General features: G+C 47.0%; 1 protein-coding gene across 6 annotated transcripts in view; it reads right to left on the reverse strand.

Annotated features, from left to right (window-relative positions):
• Positions 1 to 3,489: 3,489 nt before the first annotated feature.
• The window catches only part of Gfra1 (GDNF family receptor alpha 1), a 222,045-nt gene continuing 211,190 nt past the window's right edge, over positions 3,490 to 14,344 (reverse strand). For all 6 annotated transcript variants that reach the window (XM_076563392.1, XM_042266306.2, XM_042266315.2 and 3 more), the window contains 2 exons: positions 6,942 to 6,995; positions 3,490 to 5,926 (listed from right to left, as the gene is read on the reverse strand). In XM_076563392.1, the coding sequence (XP_076419507.1) occupies positions 5,771 to 5,926; positions 6,942 to 6,995 (210 nt within the window). In that variant the 3' untranslated portion in view covers positions 3,490 to 5,770. The remainder of the gene's footprint in view (positions 5,927 to 6,941; positions 6,996 to 14,344) is intronic.

Consider the following 14,344-nt stretch of genomic DNA (forward strand, 5'->3'; position numbering starts at 1 on the left):
AGGTCCACAGTCTACTTACTATAAAGAGGGTGTCCAACTGAAGGACTGCACCATCAGTTTGACACCCATGAGCAGGAAAACAGGGGTTTCCCTGGGGCTGCCAAGGGGCCCAAGGCGCTCTAGTTCTTTCTGGGAAAGCTGCTGTTCCTAAGGGTGGTCCAGCCAGCCACAGAACCTGCCTACCAAGTGTGCTAAGTTGACAGATGTTGGACTTGCTTCCTGGGAGGGGGAATGGAAAGGCTGCCGTCCCTGGGATGGCTGGAGGAGTCCTGCACCCTGTTCTTAATGGAGATTAAAATCTCTGCAGGCTCACTGGCCAGGCAGACGTAGATCTGTTGGGATTAGCTGGTCATGTTCGACTGCTCCAAGGATGACTGTTCCTCAGCTCCTGGCAGGGAACACGGTTAGCTGAGCACCTCCCTAGACCCAGGGCAACCTCGGTCCACTGGTAAGTGCTGTTCAAGGCCAGCACAGCTATGTGCCTGGACAGTTCTTGTTGCCATGAGGCAGAATGAAGCCCTTTGGTGTCCCAGTGTTTTTCAGGCAACTGGCATTTTCTACTATAGGCTGGAACGACAGGGGAGGGCAATGAGCCGAGAGCAGTGCTAAGAGTGAAACTGTCATTCTCTGGTCAGATTCCTGGCATCTTCTATAAAATCAAAGTGGAGACTGGTAAGAAAGTTCCAGACTGTGTTAAAGAAAAAAAAAAGCCAGAGAATCCCTTCTATTGGTGCTGGTGCTGGGCTTGGCAGCTGCCCTCGAATGAAAATGAACTCCTCCTCATGGCAGTGGCACAAGATGTTGATACTGGCACCTGCCAGGGGCAGACAGCCGAAGTCACAGCTGCGTTGGTCAAATGAGCTTGGAGACAGACCTTAGGGGCTTCTGAGGCCTTGATGACTATCAGCAGCAGGCTAGAGCACTCTGCAGGCAGTTTATTGGAATTGGGTTTGTGTGCCTTCCCCACCCCTCTGGGCTGGGTCTCAGAACTCATCAGAAATGCAGGTGGTGCATCCAGATGAACAGCCGCTTTGAGCTGCCTCTGGGAAAAAGCATGAACTATCAGAGAGCTCCCCCAAACAGCAAAGGGATCCCCATGAGGACACAAGGGGCAGGGTACCCAAAGTGAAGAAGAGGACTCTCAAGAGGAGTAAGAGAGTGCACTGCATCATCTGGCTCCAGAGACACAGCTCCTTCCACAAAATGGAGCATCTGATGGGTCGTGGCCAGATGTTGGCAGTTCTGAATTTAGAGTGACTTGGGTGAAGAACACAAGATGTACTCAGGCCATACAGGAAAAGGGAAGTGTGGAGGCTTCAACAATCAACAGGAAGATAACAAAACCAACCACAGCTTAAGACATCTCTCCCTGGATGATGGACACCCTACAGGGTATGAGCCAGGGCAGAGGCCAAGCCCAGGGAAGAAGGCCCCTGGAGTGGGACTACCATTCCAAGGCAACAGTTCTTCATGAAGAATCCTAGAAAACAGACTTAAACTTGCTCAATTAGAAAAGCTGTGTCAAAGTCAGGACATGTCAGATAAAGACATGGAATTCCATGCTCAGGATAAGAAAGAAATGTCGCTTCTAGGGTTACCCAGCCACACCCCCTAGCTTTTCACTTCAGGGTTTCTGAAAGCACGGTCTTCCCTCAGTCACCCAGACATTAATTCTAGTTTCCTTTCTACAAAGGACCTCCTGTTATTTCAGGACCCTGGCTATTTTATCAGAAGACAGTCCCCCTCAGTAAGGGACATCAGCCAAGTGAGCGGCCCACCGACCATCTCCATGGCTTCCTGTTGACCTTGATTTTGCTTCATTTCTCCAAACCCCATGAGCTCAGGGAAGATGGCGGCCTCCTGGTGTCATGGTGCCCAGGCCATGGTCATTCACTTCCATCTGCTGCCACTGTCTTACACTTTCTTACAAAGATGGGTCTCCCATGGTCTCCTTTGCTCAGGCAAGAACAGCAGAGAGCAGGGGGTGGTGACTCCTGGAGACCAAGAGCAGGATTCCCAAGGCAGACCATGAACTAACTGAAGTTACCCTTCTCTGGCCAACACTTGGTAAGTCGTGCATGTCTGACTAAGTGAATAAAAACACGTTCCAAACAGTAGCTCCTCTGAGTCTATTATTTTGTAAGTAATAACTGAAGTACATTCGTGTTGGAATCTAAGAAAATAATTGCTAATTTTATCAACCCCCACTGCTTTTACATCTCTTTCCCTAACTGTACGCTGATTCAAACACACTTCCTCCCTCTCTCGTTTCTCTGACTCAGCAGATGGGGTGTTTGGGAGTGTCTGACTTACAGACAAGGAGGCTCATGGGAAATATAGTGTAGCTAGGAACAACCCATCTGCATCTGTGGAGCACAGGGCACAAGCAAGAGAGACAGACAACCCCTTACCAACCCAAACGTTAAACTCCAGGACTCTGGAGAGTCCCTGTGCTGTACTGGGATGAACTTGAAGCTATAACTTCTAAGACATTTCTGTTTAACCACAATATATGAAATTGTCTTAAAAACAAAATGGAAACCACCCTCCAATCACATCTAGATACAATTTGCTTTACTTGATGAAAAATAACCTATGCAATTTTCAACACCTACTTTTTTTCTATCAGAGATTTGAAAAAACAAAACAAAACAAAAACAAAACAGATGTGGAAAAATAAACAGGCAGCATTCCATGCCGAATCCTCTCCCTGCTGTGCATATCCCCCCCCCCCTCCTGTGCTCTCCTAAAGACTTGAACCACGATCTGTTCAAGGATGTCCAAGGTCAAACTGAACAATGTGGGGGCTGGAGAGATGGCTCAGTGGTTAAGAGCACTGACTGCTCTTCCAGAGGACCTGGGTTCAAGTCCCAGCACCCACATGGCAGCTCACAACTGTCTATAACTCAAGATCTGATATCCTCACACAGTCATACATGCAGCAAAACACCAATGCAAATAAAAATAAACAAATTTAAAAAAAAAAAAAAAAAAAAAAAAAACTGAACAATGTGCTTCTGCTCCACGTGGTTCTGTTGCCTTCTGTCTCTTTCTGAAGTAGGGCAGGGCTAGAGTCTGAATCAGTGTGTGAACACACCTGTCCGTTATGATGGCAAAATGAACTTCCACGTGGGACTTTCTCAAGGAATCCAACTCTAGCCGACCAAACCTGGGTCTGCGCAAAGGGAGAGCAGGGGACCAGAAAGCCACCGGCTGCTCCTGTCAGCGCTCCAGGAGGAAGTCAGGTGAGCAGACTGCCACGTTTCCTGCTCCAGGCTCCAGACAAATCACGTTGTCAAGCTCACAGGTCAAGTTGAGATCATGAATGACAGAACACTTACTCGGTCTGGTTTTCTGACTGTCTCCCTACCGAGCAGTCCCTAAATGAGGCCCTGCCCACTGTTCATCTTATCAGCAACGTGTTTTCAAATTAAGGGTCTGGTAACTCTAATATGCTTTTATTTCCAAAAGAAAATGAGATTTTGTTGGTGACAGAGCTTTTCAAAGTTTAATTTCCATGTTGCATATCTACTGAGTTCTTGGCTGAAGGCTGCCTGGTTAGTACAGGGCTCTGGTTTCCTCTATGGTTCTCTGAAGCTAATTAGAACTGCGGTGTACAGCAGGGGTAATCAATAGTTTCCTAAGGTGGATCACATCCAATCAGACCCATGTGCAATTATTCCAGTGTAGATACATGGAGATACCTTAATTAAAACACAATATGCTCCGTAAGAGATATGCTCCCATACATGACTGGCATTCTAAATGTTTTGACACATTCAAGGTATTTATTCACTGTACGTATGAGTCTTCATGGAACTTCCCACTGATCAGGTACACTTAGATGTTGGATGCATTCCCCCTTGAAACATTTTGACATGAAAAAATGTTGCTACTGAGTATTTTACATTGGTATTCATTAGCATTTGGATATAAATGTACTTCAAACACCAAAAGAGCTGAAAACCAGGTCTATCTCTTGGCTTTCATAGATTTCTTCCCTTTCTCAGGTGAACTGCTGTTCATCCAAAGCAAACCTCAGAGAGCAGGGGGCAGGTACCAGTAGATTATGTGCATCAGGGCTCCCTCCTCCACCTTTCTGAGGGTGGGAAGCAAGATGATACTTTCAGGGTTCCATGGAGGGAACTTTCCTTCCTTTATTCACTTTTGGGCAAACATAGTTGCCCATATGCAATTGTCTGCAGGTTCTGAACTTGACTGTCTAAAGCAGACTTTAGATACACACCTAAGGGTCTGCTCAGGTGAGGAAGAGGACTCCAGGAGAAGGTGTGTGGCTAAGTAAGCCAGATGTCTCATCAGGAGAATCCCATCCTGTTCTGTGTATCTTTGCCAACCAACTCACCTTTCCAGACTCCATGTTAGCCCTCAAGATCCATACACCGCCATTCCTCTTTGCAGGGACACAGTCCGTGATGAAGGCCATAGAGTCACATACAGAGATGCTTGATGACCCTGAGACCAAACTGCTCTGAATGGGGCCATGACTCTGCAGTCAGGAGCAAAGACACTCACGGGTACACTGGCAGGGGTGACTTTGAAAGAGAGGGCAGCACACCTCCATCCCAGCCCTTGTGCCCAGGCCCAATCAAAGCTGTCTTTGTCAGATACCATGAACACCAAGGTAGTGGAGCTGCGTCAATGCCAGTAATGCCATCCAAATGTGGCATCCCTTACAAGAACTGACCTGTTCCTCACGTGTATGCAGCCTTGTTTTCAAGACAGAGAAAGACATGAGCTGGCTGCTCAGTTTTCTCCTGCCTGCCCACAGTAATGGGATGCAGCTTTCTGCTAAAGCATGGGGGCTCCTTAGGGTCTGCTTTTGAGAGCCATATCAACAAAGTCAATATTGGAGCTACTACTAATTATGAGAGGAAAACACACCGCATGTATCTGTATTAAACCATCAGTAAAAAATGAGGACAGTATCATTACTTTCAAAATGTAGAAAGCCAACAGCTGGAATCATTGAATAGTAAAGGAACACTACATGTGACCTCGCAAGTGTAAAAAGCATTAAGAGTTGCACTTCAGCTATATTTAAGGGCTCCTCACTCAGGAAAGGCTCAGCAGAGCGTCAGTCAACAAGCCAGGTGCTGTGTGAGGGCCACAGCCACTCTCCTCTACTGGACTGGATGACAGGCTCTGCATTTAGATGTGACCAGGGCTTTTGGTTTTGTTGAGGGTCACAGAATTGTCAGCAGTACACAAACACTCTGTGAAGAACGGACATAGAAAGGTGAACATTAGTACAAGATGGAGTCCAAAAAGTCCACTCACGGGGCTGACCTTCATTTGCCATCTACACTAAGGCTGCAGCCATGTCATTAGAATTCAAAGCCATTCAACAAAATATGGAATAATCTTTACCAATAGCATCTCCTGCTCTAGCCAGTAAAGAGAACAGTTTAAGCTGTTAAAATCATCATCATCATCGGTCATCATCATCACCACCACCACCATCAAAACCATAGCCTCAGCTTGCTTTACAGTCAGTTTACAAATGGTCCCCTTAACCCACACCATGACACAGAGCCTTCTGAGTTTGGAATTAGCCCTGTGTCGGTTCTTCCACAGAAGCCCCCCAGGGTCACAAGAAGCTTCCTTAAAAACAACAAAGGAGTTCCAGTTGGATGAAACTGTTTCTCAACCGAGCTTTTAAAACTGGATTTTCAGATATACAAGAAGACAGGAAACAGGTTACTTGGTTGTTTGTTTCTCTCTCTTGTCTTTCCGTATTTTCTGAATGCAGCTATGATGTTTCTGCCAAGGATACAGATAATAGGGTGGCCAGAGTGGTAACCACCAGCACCGGCAGTGAGCTCAGACCACAACTGGGAGGAGCAGCCATCGATTTTGTGGTTATGTGGCTGGAGGCACCAGCGAGACCATCCTTTTCGTAATCATGCTGTAAGAAAGAATGTTTTCATTATCTTCCACAACACGCACACACTCTATCATGTTACATTTTACCCATGCTCTCTACCCCATTTCCCCTCTCCCTGATGGCAGACTACTCTCACAAAAAGCTGACCTGAGATTTAACCACTGAGATTCAAATGAAATGGGACCATGCACTCAGGTAAGATGTGGATCCTTTGGATCAACTGCTGGCCAATGCTTGCTGCATGCTCCTTCACACATCCCCTTTGATGGGAAATGTGTAAGCCTGGGGATTGCTGCCTTTGTATCTCTTTCTAGACCACCTAACAGCTACAGCCTCTTCACTGGGGAGGGGCTTCTTGCTGACTCTCTCCACCAGGCAAGGAAGGTAGGAAGAACGATCTGGGATCTTGCAGCTCATGAAGAGACAGACAGGTCATAATCAATGGCAGGGACAGATAGTAGTCCCACAGGGCCAATCTTGTCTAACTCCTCAGTGGAGAAGCCCAAGCCAGAACCCACACTGTACTTTCTGGCCAGCACAGCTGTCCTTTCCTACGGCACACACCTCCACTGCACCATCACAGCTGCTCAGTGCTGGAATGCGACATCCCCTCATGGCAGAGGAGGATGACACACACTACACCTAGCTATCTCCTCTTGGTCAAATGTAGAGGGTCTGGGGCTAGCTAGCTCCACCTCTCAGTGGGCTGTTGAGAGGTCAGAGGAGCTGCAGGTCAGGATCCTTGAGCCAGCAGGCAGATGATTTCAGGCAACTGACCTTAGTGTCTCCCAGCACAGACAATGGACTCAGTGCTGAGGCTGGCTTTCTGGTCAAGATCACAAGTTGTGCATTCAGTTATAACTTTGCACTGAATCTTAATTCTGCACCTTGCTCCAAAGGCAAGTCAATACAGAGGCTGATGAGATCTTTTCTGAATCCAAGACTTTATTAGCCTTCAAATATTATGTATGATATCCCCACTGCAAAAGTCTATGTCCCTAAAAAGGCAAAGAAACACAAAAGAAATGTCACTTACGTCAGAAAGACAGAGATGTGGACTGCCCGACACATTGGATTTCAGCTTCTGTGCCTAGAAAGAGACAAAGCGGGGAAAAGCTCTCAGCCATAATAGGGAAGAGTAATTAATTATGATTCCATTAATCAACAGTCTAGGGCAGGGCCAGATGATAAATATAGGAGCCACAACTGTGAGCCCCATCTATAATTTAAAACATTCAAGTGGCTGTCTAATAAAGAGGTAGCAGGTGAGGTTAATTTTAATTATATATTTTATTTAACCAACTGTATTATCATTTGAACATGGAATCAATGTAAAAAATTAATGAGATATTTGGCATTCTTTCTTCCTAGGTTTTCAAAGTCCAGTGTCTGACCCCATATGTCTCTGTTCAAGGCTATCCTATTTCAGAGTTCAGTAGCTACCTGTCACTAGTGTCTGTTTCAGGGACAGCACAGGCAGGACCAGACACAGGGGAGAGAATTTTGACGTGGTGACTCATTGATCTTTCTGGGTGCTTTTACTTTACAATGTCGTAACAGACATGCCCATGTGTTAGTAATACAGTCTCCTGGCAGCTTATTGCTTTGCTCATTTTCCAACTTGCCACCCCAGTTAACGAGTGATAAGAAGCTCTTGATGTTTCCCATGCTGCACGGGAAGGGAGCTGAAAGGGTCCAGTTCCTGAGCTCTGGGGCTCTCTGTTTCCTGGCAAAAAATTCCAAGACTGGGGTTACAACATCCCTGCAGGGAGGGACTCTCAGATGGATGCCCCATAGGAACCACACAGCACTAGAGACCCGAGGTGATCTGAATGAGAATGGTCCCCACAGGCTCATGGATTTGGTTCCCTATTGGGGAACTGTTTAGGAAAGACGGGGAAGTGTGTCAGTGGGGGCGGGCTTTGAGGTTTCAAAAGCTCTCCTTCCTGTCTGAGGATCAGGATGTAAAGCTTTTAGCCACTACTTCAGTGTTGTACCTGTCTGCCTGCCTGCCGCCATGCTCCCTGCTACGATGACCATGGACTAACATTCTGAAATTATAAGCAAACTCCCAATTAAACGCCTCCTTTCATAAGTTGCTTTGGTCATGCTGTTTCTTTACAGTAATAGAACAGTAACCAAGACAGACCCCAATACAGAAATTCAAAACTGTCTCCAAGGTAGTTGCTAGCGGGCTGAGCAGTGAAGGCCTTAAACTCTCTTTCCCCCTTAACCGGACCGACTCCCCCACTGGGCTTGTAGAAGCAGTGTTCCATCACTCAGACAATTGCAAGGAACAGACCTTGAAAACCCCCACTCAGTGCCACACTCACTTTATAAACATGAACAATTTAAACCCAGAGAAGTTATATAAGTAATTACACAGCAATATGCCTACAGAGCCAGGCACATGAACATGAACATATGCTCTTTCTGGATCACAGACTTGCCTGAGTCTCTGCCTTCCCCAAATCCACACAAGAAACTCTTCCCAAGGTACCCACCCTCAGCCCTAACAACAGCAGCCCCTTTGACACCAACAAAGAGTTTGTCTGTCAAGAAGGCAAACCCTGATAAACAGTCATCACCTTTGAATCAAGGAATCCCTGAGCCAAGCGCCAGCTCTGAGGGCATGCTGCTAGAAGGCCGCCTGTGTGCCGTGAGCCTCTGCGACTCACTGAAGACACTCAGGCTAAAACGACAGCATGCTTGCCCAAGGAGTAATTTGTTGACCATAATGCTACTGGGAAGGCATCATAATCTTTACCTATATTTGCATATGCCAGCCGTGAATATGAAATAGAAACCTTTAAGCAGGCTTCAAGAACAAGACACTGTGAAGCATCCCCAGGCTGTTCAAAGGTCACTAAATGTTATGTATAAGAAGATCAGAGGGGAAATTGGAAGCAGAATTGAACTTACTCAAAAGCCTACTTTTAATCTATAATAATAGCAAGTCTGAGCCACCGTTCTGCTACCTACAGAGAATAATGTGTAACGTCAGGTCTAGAATTGTTCCCAGACACCCAAATTGCCCTAAAACATCCCATTCCACCTTTTCTTTACTAGGCCGTAAGATACAAAAGACAAAGATCCCCACTGAGGGACTCTACATAACTAACCCATTCACTGGCTGGTTTGGGGAAACAGTAAGACCTCTAGACTGTGATACAATGTGGCCTCAAACTATTTCTGTAGTGTGGTCACAGCAAAGCAGCACCTGAGTGGACCGTAGTGGCCTCCGAGAGTTTGTAGCTGGGTGGCTCTTCCCATCACCTGACTAATACCCATGAGCCTCCCATTTTGGAACCTGGGACAACCTTAGGACAATGTTCCCATGATGAAATGATTATGATAGGACTTCCAGCAGCTAAACAGAGAAGGCTGCTGTCTTGCCGAGTGTTCTAATAGCTTTTGCACACGGTTAGACTTCTACGCTCTCCAACAGGTCAACACGCCCACATCTAGGCTGCCAGCCATGCCTTTACTCAGAGTGGCCATGGTGATTGCTTATAGGCACAGGAAAATGCATTCAGAACGGCGCCCAGTCTGTATCATCTGGGGGCTGCTGTTCCCCACAGCAGCATCCTGTGGCCTTCTAACAGTTAACCTGTAGCTGGAGGACCATGTTCATGGGCATAACTACACAGAATGCTGACTCCGAGTGAGAATGTGCTGCCCAACCTAATGGTTTCCTTCTCAGCCTTGGCTGCCTCTCCGAGGTCTGGCTGTCCACAGGCCAAGGCAGGTCTCTAAACTCAGCTCCCAGAAAGCACTTAGCAAGCTTCCCGCGGAGCCATCTGGTACTGGAGATGTCACCATGACTGCAGAGCAGGGTAAACACAGCAGCCTTGCAGCATCTACCCGAACGTAGCAGGGGACACTGTGAGGTATGGACCCCTAATGAGAAGGTGAAGGCAGTGATAACTGAAGCATAAAATCAAAGGACTGCACACAGATGTGAGATGCCTTTAATCCCTTACCTGATGGGATGCAGGCCAAAGGGTCCACGCCTACCCTGGAATTAACTACAGACCAAGCTTTGCCTAGGTCCTATACCCCATGTGATCAGCAGGCAGGGGCAGAACTGAGCTCACAGATGGGTACAGTGGCTGGCTGAATGCTCAGGAGTCTTGCACACAGCACAAATCCCAATGACCACTGAAACATACCACTGCAGCCCTGGAGTCTTTTTAAGAACATCTGTGTCTTAAAGTCCACTGTGTAAGCCAAGAAGCCAGCTATTTCTACGTTTCAAAGACTTGCATCCTGAACACTTTTTAAAACATCATTGAACAATCAGTCTTGCTAGTCAGTTGTGATAAATTCAAACATAAAATTACAGGGCAGCCGCCCACCTTCAACTACTGTTGAGTACTTGCTAAGTGCTTTTATACTTTCAAGTCTCGTTTCGCTTGCTGAAAACTGAGGTGGAACCATGGAAATTAAAAGACAGCTCCCCCAACCAAAACATAAACATGTAACTTCTGAGACTCTGTTTAGAGTAAAGTAAAGCAGAAAACCAGCTATCATCATCAAAGTATACACTGGTAAAGCCAAGGGGTCCATGAAGTTATGCTAGCACGCGGTGTGAGCCCCCCCCCACCCCGAGTCCTCTGGAACCTGATAATGATGGGACATACAGACACCTGACCTAGAGCTCCTACACCCATGTGGACACTGACCCTAGCATTCACTGACATTAAAGTAGGGTATGTCTTTCAAAACAAAAAGGAAGAAGAAAAGGAGAAGTCCACTCTGTTTTTCTAACAGTTAATTTGAACAGTTTTTACAGTAGGTTGAAAAGGAGTTGTTTAATTCTTTTCTGAAAGTGTTTCCTATCAGTTAATTTCTGGTCCCGTGGTTTGAGCAAATCCTCCCGACTCTGCTTTGTGTGAAATGTCACCACCAAGACACAGTGCCTTGAGGTTTTCGTCCCAAGGATTAAAAAGGGCAAGAGCATGCTGTGAAAGCCTTGCATACACTCTAGAAAATCACGGAAACTTGCCCTTTACAGCCTCTGTGAGCTTTGTCCCTCCAGCAGCTGCTGTAAAATTGTCCCTGGTGGTAATCAACAAGTCCAGGCATGTCACATAATAGAATTTCCAGGGCTCTGTGATTGGGAGGCCAGACCTCACCAGTCCCTGGCACCAGAGGGTTAATAAATGCATGAGATGCTGTTAACCTCTGGTACCTGGAGTCAGAGTGGCCTCTCTTGCCTTTTACCCCAGGCACGAGCATTCGGAAAGCCAGCCTGGGTACCAACAGCACTCTAGTGCAGAACACACAGGTGGACACATAATTTACAGCTGGCTCTGGAGTCCCCACCTGCTGCTGCCCAGAGTAGGCTCTGCAGGGCTTTGGGGACAGCACAGGGGTGTGAGCAGCATGCCAGGTCTGCTTATGGAATTGCAGACTTAAAAGCGCACCCTGGCAGAGCTTGGTCTTTGCTGCCCCAGGACTCCATTTCTGTGGAGAAGCCAGTGTTTTATCTCGGGTTTTTAGGCAGCTGTCAGCCAGCAGGGCATGGAACATGTCTCTGTTCTTCTCCATGCAGGAGAAAAGCCATTCCCTCTCGGCTCTAACTCCAGGAAATAAAACCAGAAGAAGCTGCCCAATCCGATAGCAACAGACTGTCCAGGCCACAGCCAAACAGTCATAATTAATGTGCTCTGGTTCTTTTCTCTCTTGCTTTACTGATTAGAGAGATTTGCTATATTAGGAACCTGTTCGCTTAATGACAGAATACAAGCAATAAACAGAGAAATACACAGGCTGTAAAACACAATCAACTTTGCTCTCACTAAGTACCTTGCTACATCTATCACACTTGTCAATACAAGCTCATTAGCATAGGAGCCTTTTCTACAGCGTAAATTGGACTCTGGCTGGGGAAAGCTATTGCAAGAGATCTTTCTGAAGTAGTTCAGAGGTGAAAGTCCAGGACTTGAATACGCGTATCTGATATTCTCTTGTGAGACCAAACAGGGAAACTGGGCAGGGTAACTTGCCACACAGGCCCTATTTCTCACACGGTACTTGAATCACACAGACTCACCCGACGATGTGCATTTACGGTTAGTATTTGTTACATAACGAGTCTACAGTGTACTGGATCCGCATCTGCCCAAATTAACGTCTGCACGTACGAGGAAGACAGAAGGAGAAGCCTTCGGGGGACTCTCGGCTACACTGCGGGCTGCAGTGTTCCCGGCTGCAGTGTTCCCGGCTGCAGTGTTCCTGGCTGCAGTGTTCCCGGCTGCAGTGTTCCAGGCTGCAGTGTTCTCGGCTGCAGTGTTCTCGGCTGCAGTGTTCCCGGCTGCAGTGTTCCCGGCTGCAGTGTTCCCAGCTGCAGTGTTCTCAGCTGCAGTGTTCCCAGCTGCAGTGTTCCCAGCTGCAGTGTTCTCAGCTGCAGTGTTCCCAAGCCTTTCATACTCTGCAGCTTTCTGATGCTGTGGCTTTTCGGATTTTTGCCCCTGACTTTTGGGAGAGGTTTTTATTGCCAGTTTGGTCACAAGCAGTTGGCCAGCCTTTCTAACATCTCTCCACTGTCTATTTTGAAACTTTACCTTCCCTACAAACTTGGTAACAACTGCTTGCAGCCACTGGCCTGAATAATTCGCAGTAAAGTTGGCTTCACGAAACAAGTGAACACATAAATAAGGCGAGCTTATGGCCTCTGGGCCTGGCCGTTTGTCGTTTGGAGCCTGTGCTTAGCAGGAAGGAACCCACTTCCTTCCAGCTGAGTTCTGCTAGGGGGAAGGAAAGGACTGAAAGGAGAGCCTAGGTGAACTGAGAGCCTCCTCTGAAAGGGTTAACTATGGTCCTGCTTACTGTTCCCACCATGGAGACTGCATAGTTCACCCTGATCCCCTCCAGGCCCAGAACACACTGTCCCAGTGTTGTCTGAGCCTCAAAGGCTCTCACTGTGAGAAGTGCTTCCAAGGCCTGGCAAAGAGTCCTCACTCAGCACCAGTTCCCAAAGACCCAGCAGGCTCCTCAAGACCCAGGGTGGCAGGCTTTGTCAGCTGGGCGAGCCAAGCCTGGTCATAAGGTTGGGTGAGCAAAGTCAACGGAGGTGACTTTCCTACCTGGAGCAGACCGGATTGGGACCCCAGCTAGACTGTGTTTAGATAAGGCTCCCAATAATGCATCCCAGTGAACTAAAAGGAAGTCAGACTGTGGGGAGGCATCGAAGCAAGGTGATGTAGAAACAAGCCCGAGACTCCAGAAGGCCTCAGATTCTGACACCAGCCTGTAGTCAGAGTTGATCTGTGTCCACGCTCCACTACAGCAGAAACTCTTTCCTTGACCAGAGAAAAGAACAATGGAAAACTCACACATGACAGGTGCATCCAACTGTTTAAAACGGAAGAGGTGAGACCTAACAGGGCCATCTCAGCAATTAAGAGAATGTACTGCTCTTGCACAGGATCTGAGTTCTGATCCCAGAACCCACACTGGATGGCTTACAACTGTCTATAACTCCCAACTCTAGGGAATCTACAACCTTTGATCTGGCCTCTGCACCTGTCTGTGTGCGCCTGTGGATGTGTGGTCACACATGCACACATGTGGTCACGCATGCAACATGTGGTCACACATGCATACATGTGGTCATGCAAGCACACATGATTTTGAATATTGAACAAGGGTACTTTCTTTCTTTTTTAAAATACAAGTCCACTGAACAGAATTCTCTGGCTTTTGTTTAATATAAGCTACATTTACTGTTTAGTTTTCTTTTTCCTTTTTATCCATTCATTCATTCTTAAGAGTCAGGATCTCAAGTAGCCCAAGCTGGCTTCAAACTTGCTTTGTAGTTGAGGATGATTTTGAACTTCTGATCCTCCTGCTCCGACCTCTCAGGCACTGGGATTACTGGTGTGAGACACCAGGCCTGGCTCACACAGCAGTAGAAGTGGAGCCCAGGGCTTCACACATGCTAGGCAAGCTCTACCAACACTACCAACCAAGCCACATCCCTAGCCTCCATTTTCAGCTGCTTTAAAATGGGGTTAGCATTTGTTTGACACCCACAGAGGAACTATAACACCATCTCCTTTTTACAATTTTTATCATTTTGGGGGCAGACTTTTATAATGATCTTGCTCCTCGTTAATCTATAGGAGGTTTTTTTTTTAATTAAAGAAAAGGAATCTGCTTTTTCTCATATATTCCACTCACTTTTTCCTTAAATCAATTACTCCTTTCTATGCTGCTGTTCATCTACATGTTATTGAAATAAGTTACATAGCAGCATCCTCAGAAAGAACTTGCAGCAGGCGCACTCAGCTCTGAAGCCTGAGAGGGCACACACTCAGCTCTGGAGCCTGGGAGGGCACACACTCAGCTCTGAAGCCTGAGAGGGCACACACTCAGCTCTGGAGCCTGGGAGGGCACACACTCAGCTCTGAAGCCTGAGAGGGCACACACTCA

The sequence above is a fragment of the Peromyscus maniculatus genome, chromosome 1 (assembly GCF_049852395.1).
Source record: "Peromyscus maniculatus bairdii isolate BWxNUB_F1_BW_parent chromosome 1, HU_Pman_BW_mat_3.1, whole genome shotgun sequence".
In the NCBI taxonomy this organism is placed as follows: Eukaryota; Metazoa; Chordata; class Mammalia; order Rodentia; family Cricetidae; genus Peromyscus; species Peromyscus maniculatus.